General features: G+C 44.0%; 1 protein-coding gene across 1 annotated transcript; it reads right to left on the bottom strand.

Annotated features, from left to right (window-relative positions):
• Window positions 1–957: 957 nt before the first annotated feature.
• Window positions 958–19,448, bottom strand: RSPH9 (radial spoke head 9 homolog). The gene is made up of 5 exons (XM_017806780.1): window positions 19,219–19,448; window positions 18,890–19,052; window positions 18,181–18,310; window positions 17,539–17,685; window positions 958–1,215 (listed from the first exon to the last, which is right to left on the bottom strand). The coding sequence occupies exons 1-5, from the start codon at window positions 19,443–19,445 to the stop codon at window positions 1,055–1,057; spliced, it is 828 nt and encodes a 275-aa protein (XP_017662269.1). The 5' UTR covers window positions 19,446–19,448; the 3' UTR covers window positions 958–1,054.
• Window positions 19,449–19,671: the final 223 nt, after the last annotated feature.

Raw genomic sequence — 19,671 nt, 5'->3', positions numbered from 1 at the left:
TGCTCTGCTCTGCACTGGGGCAGCCTCACCTTGGATATTGTGTGCAGTTTTGGGCACTGCAATATGAGAAAGATATTAAGCTGTTAGCGTCCAAAGGAGGGCAGTGAAGATGGTGAAGGGCCTTGAGGGGAAGCCGTATGAGGAGCAGCTGAGGTACTTGGTCTGTTCGGCCTGGAGGAGACTGAGAGGAAACCTCGTTGCAGTTGACAACTTCCTCATGAGGGGAAGAGGAGGGGCAGGCACTGATCTCTTCTCTGTGGTGACTAGTGACAGGACCTGAGGGAATAACCTAAATTTGTGTCAGGGGAGGTTTAGGTTGGATATTAGAAAAAGGTTCTGCACCCAGAGGGTGTTTGGGTGCTGGAACAGGCTCCCCAGGGAAATGGTCATGGCACAAAGCCTAACAGAGTTCAAGAAGCATTTGGATCATACTCTCAGGCACATGGTGTGACTCTTGGGGATGGTCCTGAGCAGGGCTAAAGATTGGGCTCAATGATCCTTGTGGGTCCCTTCCAACTCAGCATATTCTGTGATTCCATGACCCCTCTAATTTTGGTGAAACCTAACATCTGAAAAACTAAATACTGTTCTCTCTTCGATATGCCTTTCCAGAGTTCAGGGTTTAGTACAGATCCCTTACAATATCCATCTGCTTTCTACTCTGACTCAAACTCTGTTTTTGTCATTCGTGGGTGACAGCAGATATTCGTTCATATTGTCTCCAGATTAGTTCTTGTGTAAATGAGGTGTCTTTGTAATCAGACAGATGGCCTAGTTCTGATTTCTGACCTAGAGCTTCACCTGTCATGGAAGAAAATGCCATTTGTTACCATCTAAAGGATCTACAGTGACACAGGGAATTCAGTCTGGAGTTGGGGGAAGATTGCATTCAGTGAAGTCCCAGCAAAAGAATCGGGGCCAGAGTCCAGGTACAAAAGAATCCTGCTCGAAGTGCAGAGGTTTCACACATTTATTAGAACAAGCAGTAAACAAAAATCTAACAATAAAGTCAAAATGTTCTTTAGTTCTGGAGTCCTTGTGGCAGACAGGAGAGTCACAGCATGAAGGGCAGATCCACATTCTTCTCACCAGTGCCCAAGTAGATGTAGCCGTATTGCTTGGTCATTGGGACATGGTAGAACGTCAATCCCAGCCACAGCAGGCTCCGCAGCACCACCACAGCACCTCCCTTCTCTAGCTGGACACTCCAGGAGCCTGTGCGAGAAGATGTGCAAGTGAATCACTGGACAAGAGAAAGAGGCAGCGTTCCTGGAACAAGCTATCCCTAAGCTGAAAGAAGGACTGCCATGGGTTCTACCTGACCAGTTAACAGTGCACGAGGCTGCACTGGCGTTTGTGACACCTGAAAAGAGGGAAGTCAGGGAGATCAGAAACCTCGATGGTCTTTTTTTTCTTTTGTCACTTCAGCACTACAGGCTGCCCTTGTTTCCAGATGTCTGTGTCTCAGTTCACATAGTAGCATATTTCCATGGCTATGATGGTAATGTCATATGCGTCACAGGAAGGGACCTCTTGAGCTCCAGACTTGTATAGTTGATCCCCAGGAGAGGCTCCAGCTATTCTTGGCTGTTTCTGAGTGGGCAGCAGTTACTCTAACAAGCTCTGCCACCTACTTGGTCTAGCTAATAGCTATAGAGAGCCAAGATGACCTATAGCAATCCTACGTAGGTATGAAATTTGTCCTTAAAATAAACTTTTAGCATTAGTAGTGGGGAGAGGTGCTTTCCTGATACAGTGACTGGGAAAGAGGGAGAAAGTGAAAAGCAGGATATTTCCTATCTCTGAGAAATTTACGGAAAAGTTTAATTCTCTTCAGTCTTTCTTGGCTCCACCATTGAAGAGGATGTGCGTGGTAGGGGCAAAGGGATTAGTTTCCACATTAGTTTTGCTTTGGCTCTGCAGAGGAGGTTCAGAGCCAGTGTGAAAATGCAGATTCTTCTGGATACAAGGAGCTCTGAGCCACTGAGTATTTATTTTGCATCTGACATGACAGCCTGGGAACTATGCCAGAGGGGAGGGGGATGAAGAATCGGCTTGGATTCAATGCTGGAGGGCTAGGAGCTTCCAGGAGAAGAAAATACCAGCTTCAGCACCAAATCGGTAGTGCCTAGAGGCTACAATATAGGGAAGAAGGTTTCTGCTGAATCTCCATTTAAAAAAAAAAAGGAGCACGCCCAAATTTTTAAAAAAATTGCAGTTGGAGCTGTCAGGCTAGTACTGGCCTGGAGTCAAGCAGTCAGCCTATCTGCACCCAAAGCCAAAATCTGCCAATTCCAGAGCAAGCAGAAAACCCATAATGTGCTGGGCCAGTTAGGCAGTATTCATCCTTGTAGATAATTTTAGGCTCATCAATTTGTGCTATGACTCATGCTTATTCATGTCATGGTTAGCCTGGGGAAGGGCTTCTGTGATTGCTGTCAACTGCCAGTTCTCCCCTTCCCACTCACTTGTGACTCTTGGCCAATTTTAGTCACATCTGACAAAGGACTGAAAGGCTTTAACACCGCAAGTTCCTACAACAGGTCTCCCCCAGGAGGTCCAAGGGTTGACTGCAGCTCCTGAAGCTATTTGTTTGGTCTGCCAACAAGGAAGCACAGGCTGTTAGGCTTGCCTGGCAGCCACAAGGCAGCAGCTAGCTGGGCAATCCACGTTTGTGTAGTGTTGGGCTCTTGCATACTCGCTTGTGGTACATGTAGTCTCTTAGTTCATGGCAAACTACAGTAGTTGAGGGCTTGAGGGAAGAAGTTGAGTGGAAATGTTTACGTGGTAGCTGCAGAATCAGAAAGGAGCAACACAATTCAAAGCACTGTAATAGCAGGTCTTGTGATTTGTGCTGCTCACCTGTTACTCTGTCTCTTTTCTTTGTATTTGTGTACTTTTCAAAAGTTTCTTGGACACCATTGTTTCCCATGTCTCTTTCAGTAGGAAGTTCCACAGGTTTGTTATACTAGAATATGCCCCAAGTCCTGTGTCATCTTTTATGTTACCTCTCAAAGTACCCTCTTCAGTCATGTGCAAACACGGAGCTCAGTGAAGAGCAAGAATGCCTACCTCCTTTCTGACAGACTGAGTCTAGCTGCCAGACAGAAGTACAGAAGAGACTTTCACAGTCTTTTGACTCAGGAGCGTTCTGCTCTGGAGAACTCACTCACTCACTCCACGTTTCCACTAAAGACAAACAGCTAGGATCCCAGTAAAGCAGAGCACTACTTAATATGGGAGGGTCAATACAGGTGTGTGCCATCTTTCAACATTACTTGCACTGTGACATTGTTTGAGCAGGTCCTAGTTAAAACACAAGCTGTCTTCAGAAGCAGTGGTTTCACATACAAGGCAACCCGAATCTCCCATCCAGTCTCTCCAGTGCCACACAGATTGGCACAAACTAGTCTGGATCTTTTTCATACCTGGAGTAAAAATACGTATTATGGTTCAGCCACTGGGATTACAAATTCTGATTGAATGGGTCTCCAACAAAATCTGCATGTTCTTGAGAAACTTCACCACTTGGATAGCATGGAAACCCAGATGAAGAATACTTCACTACAAGACATTATCTGGTGACTGAAGCACTAACAGCCATTTGCTGTCAAAAGGACAAGCTTTCAGTTTCTTGAACTTTGTTCCTAGAAGTTTTCAGCATTTGCCAGTGGTAGTAGCATGACTATGTATAGGGGTGTTTAGTAAATAGGTCTAAATGTAATAGTGACCAATAACTTTCTCAGTTTCTCCTTTGAACTGACTTTGCTCCCAGTACAGGGTTCTTGCAGCTTGAACTTGGAGAAATGATCTGCAAGCCCTTTATCTAAATACTGGTAGTTCTTGCTGCAGGTTAGTTTGCGGGAAAGGGGAGGATGACACACTGTAAACTTTGGGAAAAGTTTCTCTGACAAAAAGATAATGGAATGAGGAACTCTCATTGTCTTTGATTTAGGACCAGTCCTCTGAGAAGCAAGTCTGTTGAGAATAGGACTATGCCTTGCCTTGCTAGGTGGTGAAGGCCTTTAGGGATTATCTAATTTGCTAATGCCTCCCAACATACCAGAAGCATCCAACAGCCTGTGTACATGTGATAGCTTGTATATGTATATATATGTTCATGTACACACATGAACTCTGTGCCCCAAACTATTTACAAAGAACAGAAAGAGATGCCTGGAGCATGACAAATGGGAAAGGTGAGAGGGTAAACAGGGATATTAATGCTCTTAGAATTATATCTAGATTCAGACATCTTTTTGTTGGACAAATTCACAGAGGAGATAGAGTAAATCAAGTTCAACATGATTAAATTCCCATATCTGTGCTCTGAGGCAATAGAGTACACGGATCCATGATTTTCTCAGAGCACTTACCCAGTGACACACAGGCTTATCAATCTCAGTGGAGTATTCATCAGCAGTTAACTCTGCTGATCAAAGGAACTTCCCATGCACCTTCACACCTGGCAGAAATGGACAGATGTAATTGAAGACACCTCCATTCACGTTCGTTCTAGATCTCTGATGGCTGTCATGTGCAGCTGCTGTATTTCCCCAGCATCTGTCCAAGCTGCAAACTCTCAAAGGGCTCATATTTGTCATTTCATAAATGTGAGACCTTTGGGGAACATTATTATTGTTAAACTTTGTAGCTCTTCTCTGGCCCTTCATTCTGCATCTAATTCTACGCAAATATGGACAATAAAGTTTTGCTGATGCTGCATAGGTCTTTCTGTGAAATGAGGACGTGAACAAAGCAAGCAGGTTACTTAAGGCCAGTCCCAACTGGACTGGCACAACAAAGGTTGAGAACAGGAAAAAATTACAAGAAACTGCTGCGAACTGTAATGTCATTTTCGCTCAGTTCCTGTTTTCAGCCAGAATGATCATTAGTCCTAGAGCTGCTCTTTATTCTGCAGAGCAAAAGAGTAGCAGCAGTGCCACCTTCCACCTTTTACTAACCAGATCACTGGGGACATTTTTCTAACCCTGTTATCAAAGATGATTTATTCAACGTACTTTTTCTAAACTGGATTTTGCAACGCACAAAACCCATTCAGAAACTGCATTTGATACAAAATGCTGGTGTGTCTTCTTAGAAGACATCACATTAAAGTTCTGGAACTTATCTGGATTCTTTGGTCCTTTTCTTTAAAGGAAGAAATTATAGCCTGATATCTCCATACTTTTTTTTCCCCATACCTCACCATATTAACAGTATTTGAGGAAATGGTGCAGAAAACAAAATTTGAACTCACGAGACATGGAGAAAGTTGTTCTCTTGGAAAGATCCAAAGCCGCTGTATTCTCTCCACCACAGCTCAAATCTCACAATATTCAAACAAGATGCTTTTTCAGGCCCACCTTTCTTGTAGGAGTTTGAAATATAGATAAATCACTCTAAAAGCACTTTAATCACTACCTAATGAACAATATGAAATAATGGCTCAAAATGAATATACCTTCTTTCTCCTTCAAGAGAAAGTCTTAAAAATGCATTTAATAATACAATATAAAAAGAGATGAGGAGAATTATAAAAATTAAATGCTAGGTTTATCCTTCTTTTTTTCTTTCTCTTTTTTTTTAAACTTCCCTGCTATTGCAAATAGTTCTTGGAATAAAATCATTGCATAGGTAGCTGTAGGTCCGTATTACTATAAAAATGCAGAAGCAGGCTGCTGGGTTCAAATCCCTTCTAACATTGGCTGAGAATATCCCATGGCAGTCCCTATGTCAGACAATATGTCTCTTACTGGGAGGCTGGGAAGCTCAAAGCATCAATCTGTAAGGTACACCAATACTCCTAGATAAAAGTTGTCTAGAAAAAAGATTTTAAAGCGCTGTTATTTGCATCGGAGGGAATAGAACTAGAACTAGAAGCCAGCAAGTAAAATCTCAATTTCCTAGAGTTAAGTACTGATTTTAACTTTTATGTACGTGTGAACTGTAGCCTGTGCTGCCCCTAAATCAGGCAGCAGAGATAACTCATCATGCAAAGCTCAGTGAGGTGCAGGGAACTGGAGGTCATTGCTCTCACACTAGAGATTTCTACCAGTAACTGCTCTGGTGAGTTTCCCAATCTTCAAAATACATTTTTTTAAAAGAGCAAGTTAATTCTTAAGCTGCACCCAGCAAACCTAAGAAAGCCAAGCACTGTCTGTGCTGAAACTATTGCCTGTTGCTGCTCCAGAAGGGAAGGGAGGGAGCTGCTGTGTGGGAGGAAAGAGCATGGGAAAAGCATTTGCTGGATGAAGATCTGGAGCTTCCTATTCCCTGTTTGGACCAGGCTGCAGCCTCCACCCCTCCAAACACAGGCAGGAATTCTGAGGAGTTCCTTACATCTTTCCCAAACAAGAAAGTACTTTGAAGATCCTGATGCTCACCCAGTGTTAAACCACTGCCTTTTTTATGGCCCTTCAACAGCTGCCAGGACACCAGGGCTGAATTTCAAAAGTCAACCTCCTCGGCTGCTTCTTCCTTTCCAGTCGCTAATAGAAATCCCTGTCTCATCCCCCATGTCTGCCTCAGCTATGGGCTGAATCTTGTAATCCACAGAGGCAATAGGGTGCGTGAGACATGAGCTTTTAAACAAAATCCATTTAGGAGGGCTGTTTGCAGAAGAACTTTCCTGCCGTAACTGGTCCACTTTCAGTGTGACCTCTTATAACGTTGCTGCTTTGGAGGTGATTCAGCAATGCCTCATTTCAGTGCAAGCTTGAGAAGAAACAGCCTTAAGAGCTAGACAGCCTGATAGAGAGGCTCCACATCACAAAAGCTCACAGAGGGTCATAAAAGTGACATTATCAATTCCTCTTCAAAGGAGGAAAAGTCTCAAGGGAAAAGCAGCTGCAGCGTGGTTGCACTTACTGTTAACACAATATGCTGCCACAAGAGCAAGTTACAATGTATGTTCCTGCAGTTAGTCCTGAGAGAGAGTCAAGTACAGAGTTATAGGACAAATATTAACACCCAGAGAAGGGCATAACCGTTTCACTCTGCAAAAGCAGCTCCTCTTGGCTGTGTGACCCCAAGCACTTAGCTCTGACAAAGCCTCACTACACCCATGGGATTTAGCTTCCATTTCACTTCAACAGAAAATCCTAAACTGGGAAGAGCTTCCTACTTCTAATTTGCTGTCTGTAGGAAACAAAGACAAATTGCAAAGCAGAGCAGCTGTGAGAAAAGGTCACCGTGATTTGGCTCTCAACAAATTGTACCACACGGACGTTTCGTGCACAGCCTATCAGCCATAAGGACACATCCAAACACTCCTATGTGGGGCCCAAACTCCTTCATGCCACTTACTGGCTGCAAACTAAATCTCCTTCATTTGCTTGACACACCACCTGCACCCCATATGTTAACACTGCTGTCAATATTTCCAATTCCCCATATAACTATTTAATAATAATTAAATAAAAACACAGACTGGTTGCAGGTTCAGTACTATTTTTAAAAGCCTCCAGAGCCAGAAAAGCACAGCTTACAAACAGTCAAATGCTGCCAAGTGGCTCTTGCATGGTCCTAATGCCTACCATGTCCTTGACACACAAATACAACCATTCCCAAACCTCAAAGTAAAATGATCTTACTTCAGAGGCTTTTCCTCTCCATTATTCTCTCCCACTGGGAACGTGTCTGCAGTAGAAATGATTAAGACTGGCCTGGACCTGCCATTTATACATGAAGAACCCGTTTCCTGCTGACAAGGAAGACTAGAGATTGCAGTGCTGTCCTAGATGCACAGCATTCAGGTACCTCCAAGTACTGGGTGAAATTCAGGCCATTCTCAGAAATCTGACAACAGTGCTGCTTAATCCGATTGAAGCAGCCTCTGCCCTCAAACCCTTATTCCCGCCCTCATCACTCTTCCATCACAGAGACCACAAAAGTGTTTATTTACTGCTCAGTGAGCCAGGTCAGTGAAATGAGCTGACTAAAAAATATATTAGACAAAAATAATGTTTTTCCAGCTGGAATCTGGCTACACAGCCAGCAATGCCAACACAAAAGAAGGGACAATACACAGATATAAATGAGCAGCAGAGGATGGGAATGACTGAAAAAGCTAGCACAGAATACACATCAAATTATAGCCTCCCTTACAGCCCTGTTAGTTTGCCCCTTAGTCCTAAATCCACCTGATAAAACAAAAGAAAAAAAAAAAAGATTCTAATTAAGAAAAAGATGCAGGCTGCACAGAAAGCATCCAGAACAAAGATTTGGAATGGGGCTGTGCACTGCAGGAAACAGCAAGACAATAAGCAATCAAAACTTATAAGGAGTAGGAAAAACTGATTAAAATCCCTGCTATTTGTATTCTGACAACTACAGTACAGATCATTGTGTCTTGGGTCTTCTGTAGTAAATTTAGAAATTGCTCAGAGTGGCAAATCACCCTCCTTCCAAAGCAAGTTTATGCTGGATCTCATCACACTCCATATTTCTTGTTCAGCTGGTCGCTGTGGAAACGTTTTTGGAGCGTGCCAGGAGTCACGTAGCATCTACCTGGGGAGCCCCTGCATTAATCCGTCACCTTCGTGGGCTTCTCTGAGCCCATTGGCTGGTAAGAAGAAAAAGGAGTCTCTCGCCCCTCCCTGCTCCAAATGAAAGACGCTTCCTCTAAATCTTGCTACAGGATTTCAGGCTCAATTCAGCTTCTTTGGGGCTTTTGTCACCAAACAAATGTGATGTCTTTGAAAGAAAGATTAACAGTTTGATGAAAGGATGCAATGGACAGCTTTGTTCTAGCCTGCTTCCCCCTAGAGCTTTCGGTCACTGTCACTTTCTTACCCACGGGAGAATATCTGTCTGACTCTCAGAAGAGATTATGGCCACCTCGTAAGATTTTTCCTTTCCTGGTAACAAAGCACTGGCCACTTTGAGGAGGTGATAATGATGAACAGGGGCTGGATTAGGGGCAAAGAACCTCACATTGATCTCTGAATTCTGAGAGAACACAAAGCACTCGATGCTGGTATTCAAAACCCACTGAATGCTTAGAGCACATCCAATTTGCTCTCCTGCAGGAGGGGCAAGGCCGCAAGGCCTCAAGCCCTGTCAGTCCCCCAGTCGTACTTCCTACCTCATCATCAAATTAGCAGGGCTAGTTAAAAGAGTTTGAGATGAGGAACAGATGGCGTGGATTATAAACTGTTGATGTTTTCGTGCTAAACTAGATATGAATTCTGGACCAAATTACTCAAAGAGTTTACAGTTTTCTGAGAAGACTGTCCCATGGAGCATATCCACACAGCACAGTGCAGTGTTGATACTCAAGCTAATTCTGAACACTAAAGATGGCTGAGCATCTTTCAATGCCTGGGATAGCCTAGCCATCTCTGCACAGCACAACTGCTTTACAAATATACCCACAGATAAATTCTCCCTTGTCCTTCTCCCTCCACACACAGCCACGCACCCCTTCAGTGTGCACAATTTCCATCCATATAATATTTGTGTACAGTGAAACAAGACAATGCCCATTGACTTCCTCCTTGCAAGAGCTCCATGGCCAAAGGAGCAGCAAACAGCAAAGCAAAACTGTATTTAGGGCTGGCACCAATCCCAATAGCTGCGCAGGCAGGAGCTGCCACTCGTTATGTGGAACCCCTTCAGAGACTGATCGCTCCTAGGAAAAGCTGACCTCGTTTTGACTTCAGTGACACACAGCGTGTCCTAGGATTTCCCCCACAAGTAATTTTTCATCGTTCCCCAGAGAAAGGGTTAGGCCAAGGCTGACTGATGTGGTGATAAAACTACAACTTCTGGTTCTGTAACGCTTTACCAACATTTCCCATCAGTTCAGCAAGAAGTTCATCTCCTTTTCATATCCAACGAACCAGGAGCTGAAATGGAGACAGGGTGGGTCATGATTTCTTTCACTGAGGAGAAAAGAAACTTTAAATACAATCCCTGGATAGTAGCTATGAAGACTTTGCTTCTGTCCTCATTCTTTCACTACAGCAGTCAGGAGGGCAAAGGACTCCACCACAGTTCTCAGTTGATGGGCAGCCCTGCTCCAGTATAAACTCATCCAAGATCTCTGATTAAACAAGACCCCTGAGGTGATATAGATCTAGGACCCAAAAGCAGTGAATGCACTGCTTTATTAACCATAGACACAAAGCCCAAGGAAAACAGTCTCCTTTCCAGAAATCAAGGCAGACCATGATCAGCCAGTCAAAAGCTATAATACTGACTGGTTCTGGAGTCCTCCTGCTGTGCTCCCACATGAGAGGTTCCAATCTGATCTTGAACTCCTGAGCTGGCAGCGCCCCAGCTTGTAGGAGTGACATATTGTCTTGTTCCCAGGTAACTCTCTTGGATCACTGCAGCAATGGCTTTAACGGCCTCTAAAGCTTCCCAGTCCACACATCACTAGCAAGAATGAAGAGTGCCTCTACTTTTGAAGGATGTAGGGGACACAATTATGTATTTGTGTATGTCCATTGCATGCTTATGACCGCTAATGATAATAAGAAAGCTATCGAAAAACCCAGTGACAATTCCAGAAGCTGCCTTAGTTTGGAAGGGAGAGAGTATCTTCTCTATACCTGCAGTTCAGGAGGTCAGTATATCATACACAGTCCAGAAACTCAGGCCATACCTTCTCGGTTTGATGCTGCTCTTGGTGCTTTTCTTTCTGTTTTACTTTTCTGTGGTTTCCTTTCTGTGCTCACTGACATTGCTGGCACCATAGTGCACCCTGCTGGAAGACAGCAGCTAGAGCCATCCTGAAATTTCTAGGGATGGCCGACTTCAGTTTTAACAGAGAACTTCAGGTACCAATGCTTTTAACCCACTGGGCCAGCTTCTGGGTTCAGTTTTCGGATCTGAAATTCTACTGTTTTGATGCACACTAATCTGTTCTACTCCTCTAACACTGTTCTAACGCTTGTTTGTCAAAACCACTTGTATAAATGTCAGGTAACTCCACGGGATACTGTAATTCAGTTTCACACATACACCAAGCCTTAGGATAAATCCAACGAGGAATGAGGATAGCTGTGAGCCACGCTAGATATTTCAGTCTACATTTTGGCTACCTGTTTTTATCCTTACGAACATGAAGCACTGTCCTCTCATTTATTATGAGTCTTTTAGTTTGGATTTCAGTGAGACAGCTTGAAAAGCCTTGTCCCCGTGTGGCTCTTGGCAGGCTAAGAAGTAAAGTGCTCTTGCTCTCGGCTTTCACAGAGCTGGGGAGGTGCTGCTTATTGTTAAGCAATGAAAGGGGAGGGCTCAGGTCACATCTGTGAAATGTTAGCAGAGAAGGGAGGCTGGGTGAAAGTAGGTGGCCAGCACAGCATAGCACTTTGCTGGATTTTGCAAGGCCACTGGGGAGATAGGCAGCCATTTGTCTTACAGCCCTGATAACGGGCCCTTGCGCTCTGCTGGCGGGCTGGGGCTGTAAATACCTCTGCAGACACAGGCTCTTCAAATGGCTGGAGTCGGAGGCTGATAGGAGATTAATAGCCTTGAAGGCTGGGGAGGGGAGGAAGGGGGGAGGGCCGAAAGGGAGTTAATTAGGTGTGTTAATGCATGGAGATAAAGCAGGTTTGTGCCTCCTGGTCTTCTTCTTTCCTGCACCCGGGCTTTTGGGACAGCCAAGTGGGGCTACCAAAATGGCCCTTGAGAGTGTCCACAGAGACTATCTCCCACTTAGAAATGCAACCCCTCCATCTTCAAGGGCCCATTAAGCACTAGCTTTTGCTAAACCGATAAAGAGTGTGCCAATGAAGCTTAGAGGACAGGAGGTTAGCGTTCTAACCCACGCTACTGTTCAGCAAGTTTACAGAAAGGCTAGTGCCCGAAGTATTCAGCCGAAGAAATGTCCACAGATCCCTTTGTAATGATGTATAAGGAATGCTCCAAAACCACTGTACTTTCAGATGAAGAAATAGAGCTACAGACCAAGTGGCTGTCACTTCCTCCACAGTCAAAGCAGCTGAAATGATCTTCTGTCTAGGCACTTTTCCTCTAATTTAATCTTAAACAGCAAGTAGACAAGACTCACTACGATGCATCCTGCCACTCTATACCCGTTTAGATTGATGCTATAAAATTTCTCCTGGCATTAGAGTCAGCAATTACATCTGAGAGGTCTCAGCTCCCCAGATTACCATTCACAATTGACAGCAGCAAATCAGGAATCTTTTTAGTCCTCTTTTGAGCCCTCATGAATCATAATTCAGAAAGCAAGCCAGCTGATTTGCACTTACAGTCACTGTTTCAGGAACCCATTGTCACCTTTGTGTTATTGTCACTGACAATGAAGAAGCCCAAGCTGAACATCACCCTCCATGGTTGCCATCAAGTTTATGGCCGGGCATACCAGGAATCTGGACTCCTACATACCAATGCCCATTAAACTGAACTCAGTTGCTTGTGTCTGGGACTATCAACTTATATTTGCATTTGGCTGAAACACCGTTTCCAGGAAGATATCCAGCATGATGTTAAGCTACCAAGAGACAGAGGCACATCCATTACCCTTGCTAGCTTGTAATCATTTCATTGTTCATTTTGGATTTTCTGGCTATAATATTTAGCTGCTGATTCCTGTTATGCCTTTCTCTGCTATAATAAATAGATCTTCAATACCTAATACTTAAACTCCACAGAGTATTTACACAGTGTAATACAGCCATTCTCATGGTCTTTTCCACAAGATAAACAGATTGAACTGTTTATGTCTCTCACCAGCCCTTGAATCATTTTGTGTCTCTTTTCTGCAACTCTCCGATTTTGCAATGTGTAGTAATCCAATCCTGATTCCACTAACAGTATATGCAAAAATACAGTCACCTCCCTGTTCCTATTTGCTACGCCCTTGTTTATGTATCTGCAGATCAAATTAGCCATTTATGTTTCAGGATCAGACTGGGACCTGATGTTCAGTGGGTTGTGCCTGGATTTCTTTTCAGAGCTACAGCTTCCGGAATACAAATCTAAAAGTCTGGCTTCTAGTCCTTACTTGTAGATACGTGACTTTGCAGGTAGCTACATCAAAATGTACTGTATTTACGTAAGCTCAGTTTTCCAGATCTCTGTATCTATCCTGCCCTTGTCATTATTTGTCTCTCCACCAATGCTTTACTTCTAGATCATTTGTAAGTAAGTTGAAGAATATCAATACTAGCACTGGTCCCAGCTGAAGCCCCTTCTGACCCCTTCCAGAAATACAACGATTTGGCAATTTCTGAATCTCAACTACTAATGAAGATTAAGTTTAGGGGAAAATTCTGCAATGCTGAGATTTATTAAGGGTTAGTATGCCCCAAGTCTCCTGAGATAATGATTTCAGAAGTAACTTATTTGACTGCCATTTGAATTCTTTTGACTCACAGACAAGGTTGTTTAACTCTTCCCTCTCTTAGCAAACAGTCTGAAAGCTGTCTGAAAGAGTATTTTATTGTCTTTGTTTAATGTGAGTCCATATTCTTTCCAAAAACAAACCAGAAAAAAATATTGAGCACTGCTGCCCTTGCACATTCTTACCAGCCTTTTTACCATCACCATTTAGTGACAGTTTCCAATAGCATTACTATGCTTTCTTTTCTTCTCAATATAGTTGAAATAAATCTGCCTTACCGTTGTCATGGACTACTCCAGGTTATTCTGGCTCCCTTTGTCATTTTTTACTCATTATAAATTCCAATTTATATAAGTCATTAATTGTTCCAAACTTTCTGCATTTCCTTTTATGTGTCTTTTTAAATTCTAATTTCTGCTCCTATTCCACAAGTGAACTGTGGTAGGCTTTCAGCCAAAAGCAGCTATTTATTGACTGGGAGCCATGACTTTTGAAGAAAGTCTTCTCATATAAAACCTAATTCTACTCATATCTTTTCCTATCTAGACATACCTCCCCACCCACGTCAGTTTGTCAGTTTTTAACAGTGTCCTGTCGGTGTCCCTTCTCTCCATATCAAAGTGATCTGAGTCAGTAATCTGTAACAAACCCCCAGAGTCAAGTTAGTGCTTTTCTGAACTGTAGTTTGAAAGTGCCAAAGAACTGCATTCTCCACCCCTGTCTCACATCCTCCCAAGCTTTCCACTCTACACTAGTACCTTAGGCTTTCTCTCACCCCCTTTCTTTACCCTTGCAGAGTGGAGCACAGTCTGATCTGATACCACAGTCACAGTAAAATCAACCTTCACCCTCTATTTTTACTTTCCCCATCATGTCAATGCCTGACAAGTGACTATTATTTCATATCTCTACAACATTAGATCATCAAGTGAAAATGCTGTAGGCATGCTAGGAATTATTGCTATTTGCTTTGCCATTCCATTATCTATGAGCATATGTAAAACTGCCACAAACCCTAGTTCCTGAAATAGTAAGTTTAGGGTTCCAAACTGCATGCAGCAGAAAGGACCACGCTGGCAGTGTGCCAGCAGCTGAAAGGCCACATCTAATTGTGCATAAAGTTGAGCAGATTGTCTGCTTAGACCAGAGCAAACAAGCTTATCTTTAATGCAGACATATGGCCAGCAAAACCTACAGATCCCAGCATGCAACGTTCTGGCCAGCTGGCCACTTGGATCAGAATGAAGCTTTACATGATCTAATACTGCAGTGTCAGAAGATCAGCATTGCAACCTCTCCATGTTCATGCTTTTGAGGCAAGACACTTTTCTCTACAATCATTTTTAAAAATGTATTTTTTTAATAAAAGCTCAGTCACACAGTCACTTTTCTGTGGAAGCTGAGACATCAAGAATAAACAGACAGACCCACAGATGATTAAAGGAGGAGCATCAATATGTTCTAAACTCTTAAAAATGCACAGATAACCTCATAGATAGACACACAGATGAAATTTGGAACCTGCAAACACCACAGATATCACTGGCAAAGATAAGGATGGCAGACAGTTTTGTTACAAAACTCCAGGTTTTCCAATTTTGCACTAAACTCTGCTTTTACCATTATTACCTTTATTCAATCCACTTTTAACTTCCTTTCTTCCCACCTCTCAGCTGTCATATAAAACGTTCTTTCTGCCTCCAACTTTCCATTCTGTAAGACACCTCTGCTCTCCTATAATGACACACCATACATTTCATGACAGTTACCCCCTTGACAGCCATCACAGATGCTAAGTCTCCAATTAATAGAGAAAACTATTCAACAGAGTTGTTACTTTTAGACAAGTTAAAATCAGCCCTTAATCTCTCAGTCCTGTTCTTTAGGTCTTTTAGGATGCTAGGGGAATTCTAGCTATTAGAAGCTGGGAGCATCAGTCCCGTGTTGCGTATCCGCAGTCCACTTCTTGTGTATTTGTTGAGGACAGAGACAATTCTGGCTTCAATCACAATTCTAGATGCTATTTGACAATTCCTACTTATGCTCTGACAGTAACCGCTCAAGAGAGGATCTAACCAGGAAAGGCAAGAAAAACTTCAGGTCAAAACAAGATTTACCAGAGCTATGAACAACACATCATGAAATAGAAAAAGCACTGTCTGCTTTTTCTGCTCTGTCAAAACCAACATGCACTGTCACAGATGAAGGAAAGTAATCCATGAACCAGAATCTGAGTGCCTCACAACCAGGAGTGAGTGACTTTGACAGAGCCATGCTGATAAAATCAGCAGAAAGCCTGTGTCTGCCCACTGTTCTTTCCCCACACACACACATTTTCACAAGCAACTAGTACTTTTAGGCAACCTGAATGCTTGTTACAGGAGGGTCAGTTGATCTTTCTTTAGTGTCAGAGCTCCTATCTGCATGTGATAGAGTGCAATTAGAGAGGCTACATGCCTTGCTGTAACAAATTCCTGTCTTATTTCCTTCACCTGACAAGCTCATTCCATCAATTCCCAGGTTCAGTCCAAAAAAGAGCAGGACAGAACAACCAGACCTGCACTGGCACCAGGATGAATCTTTTCCATTAAGAAGCACTCAGCTGCACTTGAGCTCAGGTAGTCTCTGAGAGGTAACTTTTTTGGGGGAGACTGAGAGATTTGTGCTAACAGCAACACCCTCCTGGGAAGGGGGCGAAGGTTCATGCTTACACAGACCTTGCGTTGCCACAGGAAGACAAACGCAACAACGGCACAGTTGAGCCCCACTTTCTATCTGCCACTGGGTAAAATAAAGCTACAAGGTAAATTTGATTTGAAGACTTCAACAAAACTGCCATTTTTGTGTCTAACACACAGCATGTCTCCCTATGACAAGAGAGGGAGAAAATAAAGGAGGGAGCAGGGAGGAGGTAAATAGCAACACCTGAACTACTGTACAAAACATCAGCTAAAATTTTCTTTGGAGATATCTAGGAACTAATCCCCCTGTTGCAATACTCTTTTGAGTCAAAAATGTCACCTGAATGAGCCAGTGTATGTAAAAATGTGCAGTCTCTCCAGACTACACCTCTGGAAAATGATTGCATCAAGGACACTCTAGGAAGTTGAATAGTGGTTTAGATTTTAGCAATTTATGCTCACAGTCAAAAATGTTCAGAATTCAGGCAGAAGCTCACTAGGTTTATTCTCAATTCTTTTTTTCCAAAAGGAAGATTACAAGCTGGGGGGGAAAGTGGGGAAGAGAGAGAGAGGAGGAGAGAGAGTGCCTGAAAACCTACTTACAATACTGGCAATTCACTGTCCCTCCACTCAGTTCCATCTGGCACAGGTCATCTGCTATCCTATTCTACTACTCCAGAGTAGGAATAAAATAGCAAACCTAAAGTTCTGATTGTGTCCATAGAATCTTCCTAGACAGCAGCATGTACAAGCACTTGGTCCAATCAAAAAAAAAGTGCGGCACATCAGCAAAAAGTGATTAGAAACAAATAAAAAGTCATTCCCATCTCTTCGGAGAAATCCTGCCAGAGGAATCCCTGAAAGAGGCTTTAAATATATTTCATGGTTGTCCATCAGAACAGTAGAGTTGTGAACTGAAAATACATTCCAGTATGCTATCTTTTTTTCTCCTTCCACAATTTAAATCCCACCAGAGTACAGACTATTCCACACTCCAGCATTTCTAACATAGTTTATCAAATGAACTTTTGAATGCAGCCTCTCAGAGATACCAGCCTGGTGTTAATGAGAGCCCATTAAGATAAAGAAGAGCAGTGCTGGGTGGGACAGGAGGTGTGAAATACTTCAAACCACATAAATTCCCCGCTATCACAGGTGGAGTTATTTCTCCCCATAGGGATACCAATTTGCCACAGGCTGTACAGAAGTCAGGAGAGAATATGACACTCAGGCAGAGGGGTTAACTGCTGGTGTGGTCAGACCTGTTCCCGAAGCCTAGCCATGATGATGGTCAGACCTGTTGAGAGGATGTGACAGCCCTAGTACACTTACATCTTACTATTGTAAGCAATTAGAATTGCTTAAAATGGGACTTAACTACAATACTTAGTAAAGGATAAAGTTTTTTTACAGATTCACAGAAGCTTCTCCGAAGCATACCACCTCTACAGTAATCCAAACCAGTAACCTCAGTGTTTCCTAGACTACTCAAACTGCCTTCCCTTTTACTGCATCTGTTGGTTTTCCTCCCTTTACCTTGTGGGATATCATGCTCCAGAGAATCCAGAAAGTCAGTGGATGGGTCCAGGTTAGCCTTTTCCAGCAGGGTTTTATTCTTCAGGTTGACAGGCTCAGTGAAATGGAAATAGGAACTCAACTTTTTTGCCTCCACCAAAGACAGACCTGCAAAGAGCCATTGGTGACCATTAATACAGTGAACTAGGGTAACATTCATTATACTGTCAAGTATAACATTGTTTCTCTAATTCCCACAGCATAGGGCAGAATCATAATCTTTCTCCGGTAGACTCTGTAGAAGACTACAATCTTCTCAGAAAGAGATGTCAGCACTCCCTGATGTTGTGCATTGCAGACCATACTGACTGTAGTCCAGATAAGCAAAGGACACCATATTGCTAAATGCTGACACAAACTACAGTTTATAAAGACATATGAAACTACAGGTTTAAAGATTCAGAGCCATTACTGACTCTTCTCTCCCCATCCATAGTTGAATCATGCTCCTGAACATAAGTGGCACTGGATTCTCTCCTCCCTGTTCATCTTACCCAAGGAAAAAAAACCTGAAATCAAAACATCAGCTAGATAAAGTTGTCTTAATTTACAGCCTTTGTGATCACAGTACAGTTGATACTGATAAAGACAATGAGAATTTACCTTCAAAGTGTCTGTTTTCATGCACAGACCCAAGAGGAGTCTTCACGAATGCCCCCCGGGGGACGATACCAACTGCTCTGTCTATCTGTTCTATTGTAGCTATGAGGCGGGCCTCCTCCTTGATCACGGGCTTTAACGAAAAATAGGGAAATTTTAAAGGCAGGAATTTCCTTGTTTTCGTTTCTGAAAATAAACTGGAGGTGACAGTAGAAACCACAATGGACTCATCAACTTGAAGCCCAATGGCACTAAGAGGAGAACCACAAATCACATGTTTTTTCTCCTAAGATATGACAGAAAATTTGACTAGGGGCAGAGAGTTTAGATTCACCAGAGAGATAACTATCCCTCTCTTGATCCATTCTTTCCTCCCTCTCAATTAAGCAACTTACAACTTCTCTATTCATTTATAAAGAATGATGCCTGCAGTTACCTGCTTCAGAAACTGAAGTGAGAATCTGTACCAATTGTGCATAATAAAGCATAAGAAATATATACTGTTTCTGAGCCCCGCATAACTCCGGAAATAACTGAAGAGGTCAATCAAGAAGTTGTTGCTACACAATGACAAAGAAGAGGAAATTGTGTATCTTCTGCCTGACTACAGGCTCGAGCTGCTAATTACAACAAGGAGGAGGAGCCACCACCTGTCCAGTGCGAGTGGCACGACTGTAGACAAGAGAGTTCGAAAGTGTTTTGCTGTATTTACCTCCTTACCACCTTCAAACAGTGTCTCAGCAGCTTGTGGGTTTATCTCAGCGAAGTTGTACTCAAAAGAAGGATCACCCTGAAAGCGGCCCTTCAGCTGCTCGGCCTGCGCAACCATCTCCTTGGTCGCCGGTGTCAGGAGGCTCCAATCCAAGCAGTTCAAGCTGCCAACGACAAGCAGGACGTAGGGCCGAGCCCGTTAAAGAACAGGCCCCTCAGGGCACGGAAAGGCTCCCTCCAGGAGATCCGGACAGCACCCCTCGATTCCCTTATCTCCCCACCGCCCCAAACCGAACCCCCGGCCCCAGCTGCCCAGGGCGGCCCCCGCACCTGTAGAGGCGGATGCGGGGCGCGGCGCGGTCGGGGCGCAGCCCCTCGGCGATGTAGTAGGCGCCGCGCACGCCCTGGATGCAGCCCCAGAACCAGACCCGCTCGAAGCGGTAGTTGTGCTGCAGCAGCGGCAGCGATACCCCCAGCGCCGCCCGCTTCTCCGGGCTGAGCCCCGCGCCGCCGCCCGCCACCAGCGCCAGGGCCGCGGGCAGCGACTGCGCCTCCATCGCCGCCCCGTTGCCGGGCGACCGCCGCCCGCCCCGGGTCGCGGCGAGGAGGCCGAGCGCCGGCTGCGGGTCACGCCGGGCCTCCGCCAACGAGGAGAAAGCAGGCAGCGCCCTGGGAGCCTACGGGCAGCTGCCTGTGCCGGCCCAGTGCACAGCTAACCCCGCCCGGCAGCCAGAGATGCTGCTGAGCACAATAAGGAGGCAGCTAGGGATGGCAGGCTGCACA

This window comes from Lepidothrix coronata, unplaced genomic scaffold (genome assembly GCF_001604755.1).
Source record: "Lepidothrix coronata isolate B3197 unplaced genomic scaffold, Lepidothrix_coronata-1.0 Scaffold16, whole genome shotgun sequence".
Classification (NCBI taxonomy): Eukaryota; Metazoa; Chordata; class Aves; order Passeriformes; family Pipridae; genus Lepidothrix; species Lepidothrix coronata.
This window is presented reverse-complemented; position numbering and strand designations above follow the sequence as displayed.